Raw genomic sequence first — 20,655 nt, forward strand, 5'->3', positions numbered from 1 at the left:
GGGGTTTCTTCCATATTCTAGATTTTGCCATTTAGCAAGACTGAGAAGTTTTTTGATTTTATTGGTAAATCTCTCATTTACTATGTCTGTTTTCTTAAAAAGTCTGCTGCTGTCTCAATACCCCTCTCCTCGGCCAAAATCCCTCAGAAGCCCAGACAGTAAAGAAACTTTGCATTTAATTTGTCGCTTCAAATGGTAACTGTGCTTCTTTTTAGTAAGCTAATCTACAGTCATGCTAGAATTGTAATGCAGTAATTTTGATTACTTGAAAATATTGGGCATTGGCGCTGAGTTGTATGTTATTGATTCTCTGCGAAGAGTCAATGGGCTTTATAAGAGGTAAGTCATAAAGTAATTCAGACATTTATTAACAACAAAGAGGAAAGCACAGATGTGATGGCTATGTTGCTGTTTTCGTAAATGTCTTAGGTTCCTCCCAGTAAAATACTTCAGCATGAAATTTTGCTTTCAAACACATGCAGAAATATTTCTTTAAAGCTTTAGTTGGGTAAACTCATTTTTATTTACCTTTTAATGTGTAACCCTGTGAAGACACATAGATAAAGAATTCCAGAGATCATGAAGATAAATCAGTGCCAGTTCATGCCAGGGCAGGCAAGTAGTTAAAATGGAGATTCTGTATAAATTCCTTTTATATGGTGGTCCAAAATGGATTATACTCATGTCAGCCAAAATGTCACCAGGATAAGTGAAACATAATGACTCATTCACGCAGATATTAAATACTGCCCTGAGTTTGGAAGCGCTACTGCCAAATGCTGAAAACGGGACAATGTGAATGTAAGAGTATAAAGCGTTGGCATAGAAAAGGCTCACTCTTCATTAGCATACTTATTTAGGTTGGTATTGGGGGGAAGGGAGTGGAGAAAGACAAAGCAAGTAAAAATGAGCTGAGTAGCTACGTTCAGAGCTTCTCCTTAAACGTGCAGTCCAGCATTTTGGGTGTGGCATATAGCTTAGTAAATAAAACTTCCCAGTAACACATAACTAAATGAATTTCCCTAACTGATGTTAACATACATAAGCAGTGTTGTTCCTTCTTTGCACATATACACAGTAAACAGTGCAAGTGAACACACAAATCCATCCTCTTTAGCATCTGCAAACAAAACATTGCAGTTTATTGGGGGTGATTTGACCTCCTACCAAACCCTTTTGTCGTTATCTGGATGTTTTTCAACTAGCTCAGCTTTCCAAAGAAACATCGCTGAGACTTTCTGTGCCCACGGCATTTTTAAAGAGTTTTTCCCTTCCTCCCTGGTGAACCCTCCACTCTGTTGGCTGGTGTACCAGCGAGCAGCAGCACAACCTGTCACTTTGCATGCTGCTTCTGAAGGAAATGCTCAGCTGCGGCTGGTGTTTAAACAGGACTGAGGGCTTTGGGGAAACCATGCTCTGAAAAATGCTTTCCTTCCTGCCAGTTGGCAAGGCGGACTCAGATCGTATTTGATGAGGAAAGGCTTCCCGAACACAGCAGCCCCTGTGTATCGCTGAGGAATGGTGCACGCTTTCTGTTGAACAGAAAAACTACGTAGATTCCAGTACCTAAAAACTCAAATTTCAGTTAGGTGAACAGAGCCCAGTATGGATGGTGGAACTCCAGAAAAGGTGCCTGGGAAACGTGTAGCTTTTCTTATCCCCCAAGCCTTCAGGAACACGGCTAATCTTGCCTTGAGGCAAGGAGGAGCTTGTGTGACCTCTCAGGGCCCCATCCAGCTCTAATATTCTATAAATACTCCATGTAGCTGCTTAGCCTTTGAAAACAAATATTTGCCTTCACTTAAAAATAAACAAACTTTGATCTAAAACTTTGTTGTATCATTTGATGTGCTTTCAGGCACATAAGCTTTTCAAATTGGCTGGAGTTTTTTTCAGTGGTATCACTTGGTCTAGACTCAGATATTTGCCCCCTTATAAGCCCTGCCTCACCCACTTTCCTCTAATCACATTCAGTTCTAGAGTAAGCATAATAATGTTTTAGATCAAACAGATGTTCCTCCTAAGCTCTTCAAGTTATCTGCATCCAAAAGCTTGTCTGGTTTTGTTTTTCTTCCTGACAGTATCATTTGGTCCGGTAAAAGATATATTACTTCTCTCTAGGAGCCTTGCTTTGTTTCTTTCTGTAGACCATTGGAGCTGCAACAGCACTACAAGAAAGGCTTTTTCAGTGTGCTGTTTGTTCATTAAACTGTATTTCTTAGCTGTTAGCCTTTTAAAAAAAAAAAAATATATGTGCAGCTGTTTACTCAAGGCAAGCATGTTTATAAAACCACAAAAATTTGCAGAAAAACTCGGGCAATTTTCAATACATTGAAACAGCTGCTTGGCTTTTTTTTTTTTATTAGCCTCTTGATCATGTTGCAAAGTGTCTTAACACCCTTTACAAAGGAAATCAGCCATGTACATATGTACCTCATATATGTGGAAAACCTCAGGCATAAATATCTTGAACAGATTTGCTGAAGGGTTAACCTAGCTGGCTGTGGCAAAAGCTCAGTGTACCTGAGTCCTCATCTCCCCTTTCATGCCCCTTCAGTCAGTGTTCTCCTAGTAACTTCAGGTTTAAACCCTTCTGCAGAAAACATGAGGCCACCTCCTTAGTTAAGGTGGTCCTACAACAAGTGGGAAAAACTTGCTTTTTTTTTTTCATAATTGAAAAGAAATAAATGAAAATGAAGTTTAGGGTCTCAAGGCATGAGAAGAACAAGCGGGGCAGAAAAATTGGAAATTTGGGGGATGAAACCACTGAAGGGGAGATTCTGGAGAAGCTGTTGTTAGGTCAGGAGGAGGAAGCAGCTTTCTCCAGGAGGGGAATGAGGCAAAGTCTGCCTCTGTGAAACCAATGTGCAGGGCTTCCCCCAGAAAGAGGTCAGAGATGATGCCTGAGACTGCAGCAGTGGCAATGGGGCCGGCAGCGCTGGAGGCTGCAGAGGTGGGTGCCGTCCTCACCTATTCCTTCATCAGTATCTGGTTGACTTCTCCTATCAGCTCTCACTCCTCACGCACTCTCTCAGTTTTAATTTGGTTCACAGCAAGAATGAAAAATGTGAGCCACTGTGATACAGCCCTTCAACAAAGTGGCCTAAGTCAGTTGATGTTTTTTTGGTTTGTTTTTTTAAATGTCTTTTGGTAATGAGGGATATAGATTAGGGTGAAGGACAGGCAATAGTTCTAAAAACAAACAAACAAAAAACCCCACCCCAAAACAACCATCACCAAAACAAACAAACAAACAACCCACAAAAGAAAACACACACACAAAAACCCCAAACCATAAAAACCACCACAAACACGCAGAAAACACTCTTCACCAAACTACTTTTTCATAATTGTGAGGTAAATAGTGCAGGCTGTATTTGACGTTCAGTGCTTCTAGAAAACAGGACCGTAGGTAGGCAAAGCAGAGGTGGGATGATTAGGTGGCTGAGCCAAAAAGCTGAACTGCCCTCTGCCACTATCCTGCTGTGAGGCTGGTTGGCTCCTTTCCCGTGCCTCAGTTTCTGTGTATTTGGTGACACTGGGAATAACGCTGCTTACTGTTCTTTGTAAAGGGCTTTTGTATGTATTAGGGAAATACAAAAATAAGCATGTCACAGCACAAGATGACTGCTTCAGAAACAGACTAGTTAGAGGAACTTGGTTTAGTCAAAAGCTTGACAATTAGTCTCTGATTTTAGTCCTCAGATGCTATTTGTGTTGATTTGGGACCAGCACAGCAAAATGTAGGTGCAAAAGGCTGTATTGATATTTGTAAATTTATTTATGTAGCTGATCCAAATAGTGTAGAAAAATGTACATAGTAACTATAGGAATTAAGAACTAGAAGTGAACATCTGCCAAAGATGAGTGAGAAATTATTTTTAAATGTGTCCTGTGACTTTGTAAGGATGAAGGCTAAAACTCTTTGTGTTTTGTTTGTTTGGGGCTATTTTCCCATCTTTCTTGCAGACTTTGGAAGTTTTGTCATGTACCTCCCACATGTCATACTTAGTCACACAGGATTTCAGGACCTGCCATCTTTCTCTTTTTGCCTTCCAATCCCTCCTGCTTTCTCCCTACCAAGGAGCTGCCTGCTGCAGAAAAAGTGCAGCTTTCTTGGTGCACCCTGTTGTCAAAGCTAAACAAATATTTTAAAGCTTTGGCTGGGAAGGGGAAATCTCTAATACATCGGTATCACAGTATGGTGTTAAAGCCTCACAAGGTGGTACCTGTATACTGAGCAGTATTTTAAAGGGTAGCCCTGAGCAGTTATTAAACGTTCAGTTTGATGTCCATGTGATTCCCTTTTTCCCTTGGGCCCGGTCAGAACAGTAGCCATGAAGTCTCAGCCAAATTCCGGTTCTCCTCTGACTTGGCAGATCCATCCATGTTACTGACCTGCATCCGGGAGCAATTAGAAGGTAGTTCTCATACTTTAGGCTGCATGTCCATGATATTAAGAAAAGGTGAGTCATCCACGCGTCTTTGCAGATGAAGAGTACAACACATGAAGTCCAGGCCTTTGAGAGCATCTAGAACTGGACTGAAATTTCTGCAGCTCGAGTTCCCTTTTCTGGATGTGTGCTAACGATATAGCATGCTTATGAACGAACAGTGGCACTCTCTGAAGGATTTAACTGTAGGAAGTGCAGGGGTTTGCGCTGTCAAGAGCACACATTCTGCCTGAATGCATGTTGCACTCGGCAGCTGCAAATGACTACCAAAAATAGAGGAATAAGGTCAGATCTTGCTCGAAAGCTCTTCACTTAGTCTGTTGGATTGGACACTCGCCTTCAGATTTAATCGTGGTAATGGTTTTGTGCCCATTTGCTGGTAGAAGGCTATTTGAATGTTACAGTGTGGCACTGCAGAACCGCTGAGAACAGTGAGGGAGCTGCTGTTCTAGCACCCTTCACGAGTTCCAGTTCAGCCTTAATCCTGGTTCCTAACTTGCCAAGTAACTTTACAGAACTGGAGCTGTACTTAAACCCTGAGTGGTTGTTCTGACACATGGAGGATGTGTGCAGACAGGCTTGACGTATTGTATTGGTAAGGTGATTTTATATAAGTCACATCCTTTCTAACTGTGGGAGAGCTTGAACTATCAGAGTTCAGCCAGGGCAGTGTCTTTTTCTGCACGTGTTATTATGGAACATGTTTTTATTTAAATGGGCAGCGTGAGAGCTAAATGTTGCAAAGATTACAACTACAGCTAGACCAAAGGGGTTCCTAAATGCAGACTTGCATTCCTAAAGAGAAGTTAGATGTATCCGTTTAAAAACAAGAGAGGAAAAAAAGGTCCGGTTGTCATCAAACAGTCCACATGGTGGCACACTTATTCCATGGACAAAAACCATAGAGCACCCCCCCGCCCCTCTACGCCCCACACTCTAATGGCTACTGTCTTTAATGTTAGTAGTAAAAAAGAGCTGCCAGTCTTTGAAGGGCTGACCTTCTGATGTAGAAGACATAGTGCACCTTGCTGCAGTGTTACTTCTCCACTTTGAGGATTGGTGGCTTTTTAAGTAAGACTTTTTTTCCGTTTTTTCTCTGTGACCTTGAATAAAGAAAGTAATTTTATATTCGTGTCTGACCTTTTACATTTTGCGAAATACTATGTGTGGTTTTTTGTCCTCTGTGCTAGAAACGCCGTGGTGCTCCCCCATTAAGGTGAAACATGGCTATGCGAACTGCAGGACACCTCAAGGGCAATACTACAAGAATGTATTGGGGACAAGATGTGATATTCGCTGTCAAAAAGGCTACGAACTGCATGGCCCTCAGCAGCTAATTTGTCAGTCAAGCAAACGCTGGTCTGGGAAAGTGCTGTGCAAACGTAAGTGGCTATGAAATCTATGTGTGTGGCTTGCGCCACAGGTTTAACAGATGATAAACTCCATTTGCGCATGAAACAATGAGCTTTGGGTGGTAATTGGCATTTTAAACATTGACAATATACTTGGGTATGTAGATGGGCTTGTTGGTAAGGATCTTAGAGTGGTACATGGCATGGTAAGTGTTGTGACTGGTACAAATACTCTTGGCACATGGGATGTTTTATGAATGTAGGAATAGTTTTGTGACAGAGTGACAAAGCTGCTTTAAAATACATCCCGTCTTGGATTTTATAAGCTGAGACAATTTGTGTCAGGTGTCTAAGTGGGTTCCTGCAGTAAAGCATTTTTTGACAAGAAAGGAATAGGTACTCATCAGCTTCTTCTCATAAATATTATATTAGGCCACTGTGTCTGTAAAGTTAAATTTGAAATACAGCTAATAAGATCAGTGTGAAAAACCTCATGTAGAACATGACTTTCTCCCACTTGTTGTTTGCTAGCTGCATCTTTATTTCTGTGAAATACCCATGTTCACAATTCTCTAAAGGACAATAAGAGGTTGCCAGAAACTTTTGTTTTCTGTTCCAGAAAAACGCTGTCCCACCCTGTCCATGCCGACCAATGGGGGCTTCAAGTGTTTAGACGGTGCCTACTTTGGCTCCAGGTGTGAGTACTACTGTTCACCAGGGTACCAGCTGAAAGGCGACCGTATAGTGACGTGCATGGACAACAAAGTTTGGAGTGGCCGGCCAGCGTCCTGCGTTGGTGAGTAGGATGGTTGGTCTGCATCCTGGAAAGTCTACATCTTGAGGTCCCTCAAATGAATTTCAGTATGCTTTTTTGTGCAGTTCCTGGGGAGAAAATGCGACTGTCCCTTTTGAGGAAGCAGAGAGCAGTTTTCCAAGGGATACAGAGTGCTCTCTGTCTCTCGCTTAGTACACTTAGTACTTTCAGTCCGAAGTGATGGCCTTCCTTACATGTAAGCTGTCAGCTCCAAGCATTATTGCTGCAATAAAAATCAGGCTGGTGTAAGCGGTCAGTGCTTGACCATGCTTCTAAAAGCTTTCCTTGATCTCCTGGGTGACCTGCTGGTAGTCTGTAATTACTGTGCTGCTCTTCTAGTATGTTTTCTGCGCTGGAGCCTGTTGTGCTGTCTGCAACTTAATGATAAAACAGGTTTGAAGCAAACCCCTTTGTCTGACCTCCCCTGTTGCTTTTCTTTCTTGGGATCATGACTTCCAAATATATACAGGGAATATGAGTGGATTGTAGTCACAGCACAGTTGCAGTGGGCTAAGCTACATTTCAGCCTAGTTCGCATTAGTTATGCCAGAAATTTTCATTACATAGTGGAGAGTCTCCCAGAAACCTCAGCCGGAATAATTATTTTTATAGACATAAATCAAAAGAGAGATAAACAAATATTTATATTCACCTTTCCTTCCTAGTAATGAGATTTCAGCAGATAGTGAAGTCTCAGCTGCTGTTCTTGTTTCTGGGAAGTCTGTGATGAAAGGTTCAGAAGCCACCCACAAAGGAAAATATTTTTTGGCTCTCTGAATTGGCTACCAGTAATTTAAGGTTGTGGGTGGTAGAGTATTTGTGCTCAGTGTTTTCTGTGTATGATAACTTGGTTTTCCTCAGAATGCCTGTGGCTCAGTCTAGGTTAGCAAATGGCCTTGGAGTCTCTCCGCTGTGGCCTGACATTTGTAGAATTTTATTCAGGTTTCTTGTTACTTAGTGTTGTACAAATGTAAAAATGACCCTGCTGCTTAGGTCTAGATTGCTCGTGGTGTCTGTTGTTTTTATTTACAAAAACAAGCCTTGTCCTTCTCCTTGGTGTGGGCAGAGGCAGAAAAACAAACCCTTTTAAGTCTGAAAATGATAAAATGTTGTCTTTGTATTTCCTGGCAGTTTCAGAACCTCGTTTGTTTGCAGCGATGGGGTGCTTATTACAGAGAATGCTGTCTTGCTGAGTAGAGTAAGCATCTTAAGCAAAAAAAGAAGCCAAGTTAGCACTAACGCCTCTTTTTGATTCCGAAAGAGCAGAATAGCTGTTGCATAGAGTATGTGTGCAAGTCCCAAGTAACCCAGTAAAAGTAATACCACATAGTGTAGAGAAGACCCCTTCACACCTTGCGTGCACACAGTGCCTATATGCAAATAGTGAGTTATGCATTTGGCAAGTTGTTTAATAAGGTTATCTTTTGACCTCTTGATAGGTAGGACAGACATGTGGGGTGTTTATTTTGGTTTTTTGTTTTTTTTTTTTCGGGGGGGGGGGGTGACCAGATGTGACCCTATACAGTATCATGCAGTTTGCGCTTGAACACAAATTCCTTACTGTAATTTATTAGTTCAGAAAAGTTGTCAGAGAACTGCAGTCTATAAAAGCTTACAAGTGGCCAGGAGAGAACTGGCTGACCATCTCAGTTCCAGCTGAGGAGCAAAGCTAAGGTAAGGGGAGCAATGAAATACAAAAGCAAAGAGGCTTTTTTTTTCTTACTTTAGCATGAAAGCGATTAGTTGCACTGTGCACAGTAGGAGTGTTACGTGTGATCATAGGCATGGGCTGCTAAAGTTCATGTCATTGCAAATAGGTAGGGACACCACAGCTATTAGCTTCAAGTATGAAAAAGTAACTGCAGACCTCAGTTTATAATCCTCTTGAAAACAAGGGACTTTACCCTTTTGTATCGCAGTTGCACTGCTTAGCATTTTTGCACAAAACTATGTGGGGTTCAAAGTGCGTAAGTGAAGGTCCATATAGGAAAGGCATCAGGCTAACATCATTGCTGAAACAGTTATTCATTAAAAGGGGAGAAAAATTACAGTTTTTGTAACTCAAGAAAATGTGATCTGTTTTAGCAGTTACTTACAGAGACCCTTACAGACCATGAGTATTCTGGCCTTAACAAAGCATCCTCTCTCTTCCCTGTCCCCTTCCTATAAGGGAAAGGATATCTTTCATGTTGCTGAAATAACTTTGATTAAAAAAGATCAACATATAGCTGGGTTTGGTTGTCAGCTGAAAGTGCCAATACCCTAATAATATCTCAATTATATCCTTAACGCAATGTAACATAGATTGAAATAGGTATTTTTTAGAAGACTGAAAAATGTCACTGTTTTCTATAAAGGTTGCATTTTTCTGATGACTGTATAACAGAGATTGTGGTAAATGGCTGTCACTGTGCTAAGACATCCTTTTGTCCTATCCTTAGACTGTATTGATAGGTAGTTCACTAACAGCCTCCAAGTACAGTTGTCTGAAACAGGCTTTGCACTTTGAGTCATTAATTATACAGGCCCTGATAACAGATGTTTTGAAATACAGAGCAATGCCTTGTGGGGAGGAGTGGGCAGAGCAGGACAATGTTTTTCATTCCGCTTTTTATGATTTCCAGTCTCTTCATCTCTTTATGCTTTTGACACAGACTAGTATTTTGAATTATCTTCTAGCAGTCGTTTAATGTCATCAGCCATCAGTAATAACAGCTTATTTACGTAGCAGCAGACTGTTTACCTGTCTCATACAGACTGTTGAATAAGCAAGCAGTGGGCATTCAGTACCATCCTGTTTCTTTCCTCTTGTCATCCCAAATTCACAAGCAAGTAAACAAAAGTCTTTCATAAACTATGAGAAAGGCAAACAAGCTCTTTAAATTTTGTTTGATATTGTTAATATGGCCAGTCTCAGAAGTATGTTTTTTAAAAATAAAATCTAAAACCTACTTGAAAACTTAGCATTTTTCTCCACAAAGTTCAAAAGACAGCTTTAAAATCTGTTATTCCACTGCGGACCTCTCAATGCGATGTCTGCAGTGCCGATTCCCAGTGTGGAGCCAGAGCATCAGTTGCTGCTGCCAAGTAGCCAAGGAAAGCGACAACTTAAAGGAAAGTAAATGAATTAGTGGCTGAACAGCACCAAATTTTATGAAATCTCAGTTTCCCTGCCTGTGATGTAAACCTTACCAGTGAGATTCACCTGTTTAATACATAGCCCTGCTGAACAGCTTAAATAAATCCTCTTGAGTTTTCATCAGCCTGTCAGCAGTGACGCTGCAGTAAGAGCGTGAGACCAGCCGTATGGGGTCAGACACCTTGCAGCGTGTCCTGGCTCCAGCTCTGGCCAGGAACACTTATTAGGCAAGAGAGTCTGACAATCCGTCACTTACAGGATGTTTTCTCCCTCTGATAAAACCGCTCCAGCAGTCAGCAATCTTGTGGCTTCCTCCAGCAGGGTTTATTTGAAATGAGTTTAGTTTTCTGACCTGCAAGTGGGCACCTTGCTCACGTCATACTCTTTTTTTTGAAGGTTTTTTGGGAAGATTGTGTTTCCATTTTGTCACTTTTGCTTTTGCCCAGATATTCTCTGGTCACCTTCTCTGCATTTAAATGGGTTGAATTTTTTTCAGACCTGTCTTCCTTCTGCCAAGCTGTGGCCAACGTGCTTGATGTGCTGTAGATTGGCTACGACTGTATAAAGGCATAAGGAAAAAGACCTGTTTGGTTTAAACACATCCCAGCAGCCACTGAAGTTAAAGTGCCTCGGTTAGACAGCTGCTTTCTTTTGGTCCATTTCAAAGTGAAGTTATGCTGGTGGCGTTTATTTGGTGCCTGCTGAATACTAAAAAGCAGCTGAAATGACCAAAGAAAATACCCTTTCCAGGAATTTTTAAGTTCAGGTCAAAAGGCTGCCTGGCCCCTGAGTGCTCGGTTGGTTCCCACAGCAAACTGTATTGTTTGTCTTTGTGATGTGGAAGTCCAAGCTGGTTCACACCAACCAGTCTTCTCTGTGCTAAATAGCGTAATGACCTTTCTGATTAATTAAGTGCTTAAAACACTGGGTCCTTAAGTGCCGTTCTGTCTTTAAACAAACATAATGCTGGAATAAATATATGCTGTCAATAACACAGTGGGGAGAGCTGTTGCTGCAGTAAACCAGAGCCAGAAGCAGCCTTGGTGAGACTGAGTTATTTTCTACCCCAGCTCAGCTACACTAGGGGGTTATTGAGAGCAACGTAGTTTTCTAGAGGAGGGCAGAGTTCTCGCTGGCTGTGATGTGAGCATATTTCCACACGTAATGAGAAGGTACTTTAAAAATAAAGGAGCGAATAAGGAACATGAGGAGTCAAAACTGTGTTTCGTACAGCCAGATGAATTCTTGAAAAATCCTGCTGGCTTGTGTACTATGGCAGAGTAGGGAAGGAGGAGTGAAAGGGCTCAAAAAGTGAAGAAGTTAAAGAAGCCGTAAAGAAGAACTAAGCACCTTATGTATCTTTAGTGAAGGGTGTTCTTGTAAAGTACAGGAAGCTTCAAAAGCTGCTTATCGGATTGTGCTGTTTGTTTGTGATTGCTCCACTCCCTGCAGCAGGAACCCACTCTTGCTAGTGTCTCCTTCTAGCAGGGTCTACAGAGAAATCAACAATTATTTTCCTAATACTATAGGGAGATATGTATTGTTTTCATTGTATATTTGCCCCCAAAAGCCCCACAAAAAATAAGCATTTGTTTAAGGCAGTTTGCAATATTCCTGATGTTTTTGAAAACTTTGATAGGACTTGTCTGTTCCTCCCTCCCCGCCCCCGCCTCTGCAAAATTAAGACAGGAACTCTTCTTGTGGAAGTGTCTCACAAAGCTGTGGTGTTTGGGGTTGGAGGAGAACTCTTGGAGAAGAAACAGAAATAAGCTGTTTTTCAAGAGTCCCAGGTTCCTGGAACACCATTAAAAGTTTGAAGGGGCTATAGCGTGGCTGCACTTGCCCCAGTTTAACTGGGAGAAAACACTGTAGAATATGAGGGTCTGTGAAATTATTTTGTATATTTGCTGCTTTATAAAGACCAAAACCTTTTATCATTGCTATTTTTTTTAAAGAAATCCAGATTGTACTTTTTGTGTCTGCCCTGCAAATGAAAAAACAAGGCCTGCCACCCTTTAAATTGAAGCAGTATTTTAGGGATTATTTTCTATTTGCAGGTAAAGAGCAATCCTGTCTTCTGTGTTCATTTTTAAAGCTGGTATATGAGTCCATGAATTTAGACTTCATTTTGGGTATAACCCAGGTGATAGTAAAAAAAACCCTGAGACTAAGCTATTAAAGGTAGATCTATTTATTTTTTTCTTTTAAATTATTGATTGTGATGGTGTTTGGACTTGGTTTGCCCAAGTATTCCTGCTGTGCTGAAAGGATTGGTAACAGAAGTGTCTGAAGGTGAGTAGCTGCGCGTCACCTCTGTCCTCCATCAGGGTCTTTTTTTATCGTCACTGTTCCTTTACTCCTAAATAATAGTCACAATATTCTAGTAGCAGTTAAACAAGCCTTCAAAACTTACCTTGTCTGCTTTTTTTTTTTTGTATTACCTGTCAGGCATTATTATAAGAATTACTTGAAAAAAATCAAATGCAGCAGCAATTCCCTGCAAAATGACAATTTTGTCAATCTTTCACTATTTCTCTTTTTGCCATTGCTGCAGGAAAAATAACAAAGAATTTAACAGTCACATGCAAAGTTATCGTGCAGAGAGAGGTTTATGTTCAATGTGCTTTACAAATGTTCTTAATCACAATATGCACTGCACAGACGAACTAAGAGAGGTAGAGCAGATAAATAGAAGGGTCAGGCTCCTTGGGTACAATCTTCAGTATCCCTCCTTAGAATTCAAAGCTAAATACTGTTGATTTGTGGACATTGCTTTTTAACTGGGGACTAGATAAAGAAAGCTGCCATAACTACTTTTTAATTAGCTTTTTGCACTGCGTCGAGGGGTTGATTACTGTAATCTCTTATTGTTCATACAAAAAGGTGAGAAGTACAGGCTCCACCTCCTTGGCTGGGATGGGTCCAGCGGTGAGGAGTCCAGCTGAAGGTGGTCACCAATTAGGCTGACAGCAGGGCAAGAGCTGTGAAGACAACGCGTAGCTGTAACACGTGCACAGGTGCCCATTTCGGTGACGTTTCTTTCAACAGACACTGAACCTCCAAGAATCCAGTGCCCAAGCGTGAAGGAGAAAACCGCGGAGCCCAACAAGCTGACGGCCAGAGTGTTCTGGGACACCCCAGAGGGACGGGACACTGCTGACGGGATTCTCACAGAGTAGGTGCAGATCTGTAAATGTTTGCATTTTCTCCTTCTTATTCTGGGTTCCTCGGTTAGTAATTCAGCTGATAAGGGCGGCTAGGCACCCTGTCCTCTTAAGTCGTCCAAGATGCTTATTTATAGCTGTCATATGTCAAGGGCCTGTAAAAAATTACAATTTTAATTGAAAAATAAAAAATTGACAACTTGAATCGTTCAGGACCTGGCAAGTAGAGGGGTAGCAGGTTGTCGTGGTTATTTTAGAGCTTATGGAGTAAGTGACAATAGCTTTTTTGACTGCACCTGTGAAATTTTCAAGAGCATTTTGTGTGTCTTTTCTCATATATGGGTTTTCTTACAGCGAGCTACCTTTTATACATAACAATGGAAATATAATAGTGCATTGGAGGTAGCAGCAGAGGCAATTTTGACTGTCTTAAAAAAATACCCCACAAGACAAATTGTGTCACAGAACAATATCTGCAATCATCTTTAGGCTTCTTCCTGAAGTAGTGCTGGCTACTGATGTCACAGCATTCTGCAGTGACTTGTAAAGTAATGCCTCTCCTTTGAAATTTAGGAAGCTTTACACATCGGATTTAAGCTTCACACTTTCTTCAAAATTTCCATGTCAATTTTCATGGTTTCACAGTTACATTTTCCAGAAGAGAAAGGTGCACTTGTGATGGTATCACTGTCTCTGATGTACCCATCTTTATCATGCAGGATTTATGGCAGTCTATCTAGATCGTTGTAATGGAGCGGGAATGGAAAGAGTATAGAAAATCTGCTTCTTTCATTAAGCAAGTTACATCTTTTAACTCTATATTAGTGAACTGGTTAAGCTTAAAATCTCAAAGTTGTAAGCTTAAAGATATCTATAGTTTTATGTGAATACAATTGAAAATAATGTTGCTGTTAAGGTCTAATGTGATAATTCTATGGCAATTAACAACATCAAAAAAAAAAAAAAAGCCTGATAAAATAGAAATATTGAAAAGTGTTGCAATGAAGAAATTCTGAAGTCTTTTTGATGAAACTCTCTGGCAGACAGAAAAAAATTGAGAGCAACTTTTGCCAGCGCAGAAGAGGCTAGCTGTTGAATCTGTGAAGGCTTTTCCACAAATGTAATTTTATAAAATCTTGCTAAAATGTGATGTTTTATAGAGTGTACAGTGTTTTTCTTAAATGCCCTGGGTCCTGCAGTACATAAGCTTTCCCCTTATGCGTCACAGTGCTCAGCCTCACTGCTTCAATATCGAGGGTATGTTTAACACGTCTGATATCTCCTGGCACGTTTGCAGGATAGGAGCAAGTTCCAGGTGATAATGCTGCTGTGGATCACCACACCCTTCTGCTGTGATAATAGATCTTGCTTTCTATTCAATTTTTTGTACATTTGTATAACCACAGGAGCAGTGCAGAGCAGCCAGATGGGGTACGTCCCCATCATAAGAGGCTGAAAGTTTTCTTATGCTCTGCTGGTTCTGGGTTACACTGCAGCCCTAACAGTGGCATATTCACGATACAAAATGAGGGAGGATCAATCTCAGTTTTTCCTTACGTAAGGAAAAGGAACCTCCAGTTTCTTTGGGCATGGCGTGATGCTTGGCTACAGTACGGATTGTCTTATAGGAAGCAAGCAGGCTCTGCCCACTCTGCCTCCTTGTGTCAGCAGGGTGGGTACCCTTTTGTGCAATGCCAGGGTGGGCTGCTGGTAGCAAGTTTAAATACTCCGGTCTCTGCTGTCAGCTCCTCTCTTTGCTTACTTTCTTGAATCACGTAGTGCAGCCACACAATCTTAGCATGCCACAACATTCACTCTTCTAGTTTTACCACATTGTCAGCAGGAAAATACTGGTGAATTTATGAATGTCTGTTCCATTTTATCCTGTTTTAGTGTTATTTTGAAAGGCTTGCCACCAGGGTCACATTTTCCAGAAGGCGACCACAAAATCCAATATACTGTGTATGACAGAGCTGAAAACAAAGGCACTTGCAAATTTCTTGTTAAAGTCAGAGGTAAGAATGATGTTTTCCCCTCTATAAATACAGTCATTGATTTGCATCTTGCTTAGTAGGCCCTTTGAGAATTGTCCTCATTTCTATATTTGTCTGCATGTGTGTGTGTATAATCTGTATGTTGATGCTGAAAGGGAGAACACTGTCTTGCTTGAGACCCTGGGGCCAGGCCTGCAGCGGGGTGGGTGGCTGGTGCTCCCACATGTTGAGCACAAGCTTCATTGATCAGTCCTGCCTCCAGCTCTGCACCCCTTCCCTCTAGCTGGCTTCTCCCTGATACTTAGCTTGTGAGCTGCTGAAACCAATAAGCAAAGGAGCTTTTTCAGCTGTGACTCACATCTGTCAAGCAGGGCTGCCCTTTCACAAGTCCAGGTCTTGAAATCTGGAGTTAAATATACAGAGATGAAACCTGTAGGTGTCAGCTTCCGCTCTGTTTGTGCTCCATGACCTGTTGTCACCATGACACCATAATCACATGCATACACCTATGCATCTGTATCATTTTACTTTATGTATGAGTTAAGTGGGTTTTATTGGTTGGTTGGGGTTTTTAAGTACATGACTCTAATAATACAGCAAGTAAACACAAAGATGTTTTCTATGCTGGTTTTCCAATTGCCATGCTACCCTAGTAACAAACAGGGAGATTCGTGCCTTGTCTTTTTTTTTGCCTTATGCTTCAAGTCAGGCGCTGTGTGAAATTAAACGCCCCAGATAATGGCTACATCAAGTGTTCAGGCGATGGAAATAACTATGGCGCTACGTGCGAGTTCTCCTGCATTGGTGGCTATGAGTTGCAAGGAAGCCCAGCCAGAGTGTGCCAGTACAATTTGGGGTGGTCAGGAGTGGAGCCAACCTGTGCGCGTAAGTGAGTATTTCACCACTTTGCCAGAAGGGCTGCCAGAGCAACGCTTCTCTTGGCAGTGAGAATTTGGGAAGGGGGTGTGGTGTGGTGTGGAATACAGCTGCAAACTTCAGTGCCCCAGAGATAAGAAACAACATCTTTGTTACTTCTGCCAATTTGCACTTAGAGCTGAAGTGCCAGCTTTGGCTGCTGTTTCCTAGGATGATGACGGTACCTCACAACTGATTGTGTGTTTTTAGACCAAAGCTCTGTACAAAACTTGACATTCTGGAGTCAATCTATATTGGAAGCCAGAACAGCTTAAGATAAAATTGTTGGCTCCAATAAGGCTGCTATTTCACCCATATTATTTTCTTGTTCCCCTGCTTCTACTGTCTAACAGTTTGTGCTTTTAGAAATAGATCTGTTTTCAGTATGCTCTCTAACATTTGTTTTAAAATTAATTCTAGCCATGAATATTAATGTGAATGTGAGGACTGCAGCTGCACTTCTGGATCAGTTTTATGAGAAGCGGAGACTGCTAATTATTTCAACTCCTACTGCAGCCAACTTCTTCTACAGGATGCAGTTGGGAATGCTGCAGGTAAAACAGGTTTGGGGGAGGGTGCAAATAGTATTTTTCTTTAAAAACACAAGAGGACACGCTCTGTTCTTTGATGTAAATCCACAAACTTTAACTGTTATCTTGCAGCCACTGGAGGATCTGGCTGAAGCAGTAGCGGTTCTGGATTAATCCTTTTTATATGGTTTGAGTTTAAACATCTCCCCAGTCTCTAATTCAGCTCTGTTCTGGATTGTGCTGCCTCTGACTGCACACTCACTGAATCCCAGGCAGTTTTGGCCCTCTTTTACCCTCCCCAAAGTAATTTAATATTAACTCGTGCTGAATAGTAATTCCCTAATTCAGCTGCTAAAGCAGCTGAAAGAAAAAAAAATCCACCACTTCAGTGGTTGCACTTCACGCAAACCAGGCTTACAGACTTTGTAACTACATGCAAGGAAGTGTGAATGGCTTCAGAAATAACCAGAGCACCAGCAAACAAAGGACTCAGCATAGAAATCATCCAGAATGCTGGAAATAGCACTGGGGTGATTGTCCTTATGTGTTGTAAATGTCATACTCTTGTGGGGTTCATGCTAGGTTTCAGGATGTATCTCAGAAATGTATCTGTGTCCTTAGGGAAAGGAGACAATCCTGTATTTTTTCATAGCAGCAAGTGCTTGTATCTTGTTTCTTTTCCCACAACTGTAACAAAATTCAGTATGAATAGTCATTGGGGTATGAACATGATAATGTTTTTAACTGCTGGCTTGTGTTACAGTTGTATTTTTAAAAGTTTTTATGTTTTCCTGTTAGATTAACCTGGCAAGAAAATTCAACATATTGATCAAAATGAAATAATTTAAAAGACTAAATTTAAATGGCTACAGTACTTCTCTCACCACTTGACACTGGTCAATCAAGTGGGCATGAAGGAAAACTTCGTGCAGTCACCTTCCATTTCATGTATCTTGCTTTGATTGTGAAATTAGATTATTGGCACAATGCTTAATACACTGGTATCTATTCATGTCATTACAAAGACAAGTTTATAGTTCTCCTGGGTGGTCCCTGTGTGGTGCTGTTTGTAGAGTAGTTAAGAATCTGTCATTTAACATCCCCTGGAGTCATAAGGCAGTAGTTGTTCACAGTGAGAATTTGAGACTTTTCCAAGTATGCTCTCATTTTAGCTTAAACCATCTCCCTAATATGAGACGATCAGACTCTTTATGTACACTTGCTGCAGGCTCAAAACAACCCCCTGTTCTCACCGAGAACTGACATACCTGTTTCTTCTTTTAACCCTTCCAGCCAGCACAGTGTGGTTTAGACCTCCGACATGTTACTGTAGTTGAATTGGTTGGTGTCTTCCCTGCACAGATAGGAAGAATTGGTGTAAAGCTGCTGCCCCCATCACTTGCTCTGCAACTCAGGTAAAGCTCTCACTACTGTTCTGTTTGCACCTGAGCATAAATGATGTGTTGCTTTTGTTTCCCTGCATCCTACTCTCTAAATACACATATGCTATTCTAACATAGCTAGACACCAGAAGGTATGTTGATAGGTAAGTTTTAGGATTAATTTGCTCCCTATCTGTGGAATAGTTACTGCAAATTCATGAGTATTTGGTATTTATGACATGAAGAGAACAGTCTTCAGCTTGTTTCACATTTAAAGGGGCTGTCACCCACTTAAACGTGAAACAAGCTGAAGTCTGTGCCACCCTTTCAAGTGCCATGTCTTCCTTACCCCTTTGCTTCAGCTGTGAATTTCTGAATTCATGTGAACTCCCTGTGTATCCCTTTGATCATGTTATAGGTCTATATTTTTGGATGCTGCCACTGAAAACACTTCAAGTGTGTCAGCGTTTGTGCTGGAGCTGGCCCGATGCAGCCGTGACAGGACACAGTCACTGTGCAAGGACAGCCTTGGCGCAGCTGCCCATGTAGCCCCAAGCGTCAGTGACAGTGACAGCTCCTCTTCTCTGCAGTGCGGCTGGTGGCCACCCCAGGAGGGGAAGCAGTGGTTGCTCTTTGAAGTCCTCCATGTGGAAATGATACGGGCAGTATTTCAAAGGGGGAAATGATCTCAGCCTCCCCAGCCTGACTGCAACGTTCAGCAGTTTTACTGAGATGCCTGAACTGTTTTGACTTGGTTTTAGACTGGCAGGGGGTTGGTTTTCACTTGAAAGGGAGTCTTCAAGTGCCAGCATTTCCTAGGCGCAGGAGGACAAGAGCCAAAAGTGAAGGCCTGGGTGGCAGGGGAAGTAGTAGTTACTTAGGAAGAAAGCCCAGAGCATTTTACGCAACATCTTCTGTGATACGCCTGAGGAAATGGAGTGAGTTTTAATTCAGGATAATAAAAAATGCTGACAAGTCAGAGAGATTGGACTGCAAAAAAAAATAAAAACATTTGTGCTCTAAAAAAGGAAAAAGAGAGCACAAAGAGCTGCTTTTTTATTCCAAAAAGTAAAAGTACTTTTACTAAAGTTGAAATGGTTTTCTTGTGGCTCTGCGGAAAATAACTATCTCTGCTAATATCTCATTGCCTGCCCTCTTCTTGCACCCCCCCCTGCCCCGCTTTAATGTAGGTAGGTTTCAGAAATTGGTATGAGATAATGTGCCCTGCACTCGGTGAAAGTTAGTGTTGGTACCGCAGTGTGTGATTTATAGCAATTATAGCATTCCAGTTCTGGGAGGCACCTAAATAAAAATTATACACACCCTTAAACATTCCCACTATAGATGCTGTCCTGAATTGGCACTCAGTAACCTAATGAGCACAGGTACCCTAGTTAAAACTTTGGAAACCTCAGCAGGATAGCATTTGGTTTTGTAGAAGGTAAGCATTTTTCTTAGGTGAAATAAGGTACAAGAGGCATGTGTCTTCCTGTCACCATAGCTTTGATTCAAACTATTTTAGTTTGAATTTAATAGCCAAGCTCCCTTATTGCAACAAGAAGACACCTGGAGCACTCAAACTTGTTAGAAGGCTGAAGCAGGTCCACTTTGGTGCTTCGCGCCTTCCTGAAATCCCCCACAGACCCTCTTCTTCATGGCAGCTTTGCTGTCCTGACACCATTCTGTCACAGCTGCCTACATTTATTTTTCCCACACAAATGATATTGACTGAATGCATGTCTAAGGATCTGCTACTTCATTACTCTTTCAAGCAAAAGTCTAAAAGAGCACCAGGCCTCTACTTTTCTTGCGGTCACATCTCCAGAGGAGCTCAAATAACCCCTTTTACCACTTGGAAAGAAAGGACTCTGTGGTAATTAGCAGTGGCTTTTGTTCTTCTAAGCTGGAGTTGCCACTGGATAAATGGTTATTATTAGGAAGCAATGAAAACTGACTTCAATAATTTGGTTGCAATTTTTCTCATTGTGGTTTTTTACCATGTGGCAGCCAAGAAAAGGAAGTCTACCTGTAACTCTAACTCCATCGCGATGGTTTTCTTTGAGCAATCTATGTAGTGTGTTTTTTGTCCTGTGTCTTTTTTTTAATTTTGTGGTAGCAATAGGTAGTGGCAAGTGCTATATCAACAGTCAGAGGTCTGAGAAGAAAGCAGAGCTGAGGACAGTTACCTTGACCCTTCCCTAGTGCAGAGGTACAGCCTGTAGCACATGCAGACACCCGCTCTCTGACTCCTTGTTCTTACAGCTGAAACAAAGCGGACCCCGTGTAGCCCCCTCTGACCAGCTTCATAGGCTGGTTCTCCCGTTTATTGGTTTGATGGGCTTTAACAAAACAAGTTCCTTATTTCGCAGGCTGCTGCTGAGGATCCCCCACTACAATTTCAACATCGTGGTGATGGACAAGCATGGAATGGACAAGGAACGCTATCCTTTCCCAGCAACGCCAGCCGAGCTCTTTGCACTTATTGACAATTTCCCCTTGAGAAAAGAAGAAATGAAACTGCAAGCAGAAATTGGTCAGTCCTGTCCCTAATTTAGGATTGCAAGGCTTGCAGTTGTCAGTGAATTTTTTTAACCCCACGTAATTCTCCCCCTGGTGCTACACAAAGCATGCCTTTTTAATCACTGATGTACAGATTTTTTGTGTGTATTATTAAGTCTGTCTGGCTGTGTAGCTACTCTGAATAGAAGTATGCATGATGCTTTTTTATACTTTCAGCCATCTTTAGAGAAATGTGTACGTAGGATTACTACCCAGTGGCATTTCTTGTACAGAGAGTGAAGAACTGAGGCACGTTTCTGGGAGTTTATTTTGGATTTTTCATTCAGTGTAAAATTGAGGTTTCTTTCCTACTGTTTTTAAGTCTTTTTAATAAAATATTGTTTTGCAAAGA

General features: G+C 41.5%; 1 protein-coding gene across 3 annotated transcripts in view; it reads left to right on the plus strand.

Moving 5' to 3' along the window:
- SRPX (sushi repeat containing protein X-linked) overlaps positions 1–20,655 on the plus strand; it is a 52,142-nt gene extending 31,487 nt beyond the window's left edge. For all 3 annotated transcript variants that reach the window (XM_065070350.1, XM_065070340.1, XM_021286548.2), the window contains 8 exons: positions 5,645–5,836; positions 6,426–6,602; positions 12,808–12,934; positions 14,817–14,938; positions 15,623–15,802; positions 16,253–16,386; positions 17,656–17,777; positions 20,114–20,655. In XM_065070350.1, coding sequence (XP_064926422.1) covers positions 5,645–5,836; positions 6,426–6,602; positions 12,808–12,934; positions 14,817–14,938; positions 15,623–15,802; positions 16,253–16,386; positions 17,656–17,777; positions 20,114–20,294 — 1,235 coding nt within the window. In that variant the 3' untranslated portion in view covers positions 20,295–20,655. The remainder of the gene's footprint in view (positions 1–5,644; positions 5,837–6,425; positions 6,603–12,807; positions 12,935–14,816; positions 14,939–15,622; positions 15,803–16,252; positions 16,387–17,655; positions 17,778–20,113) is intronic.

Source organism: Columba livia, chromosome 1 (assembly GCF_036013475.1).
Source record: "Columba livia isolate bColLiv1 breed racing homer chromosome 1, bColLiv1.pat.W.v2, whole genome shotgun sequence".
In the NCBI taxonomy this organism is placed as follows: domain Eukaryota; kingdom Metazoa; phylum Chordata; class Aves; order Columbiformes; family Columbidae; genus Columba; species Columba livia.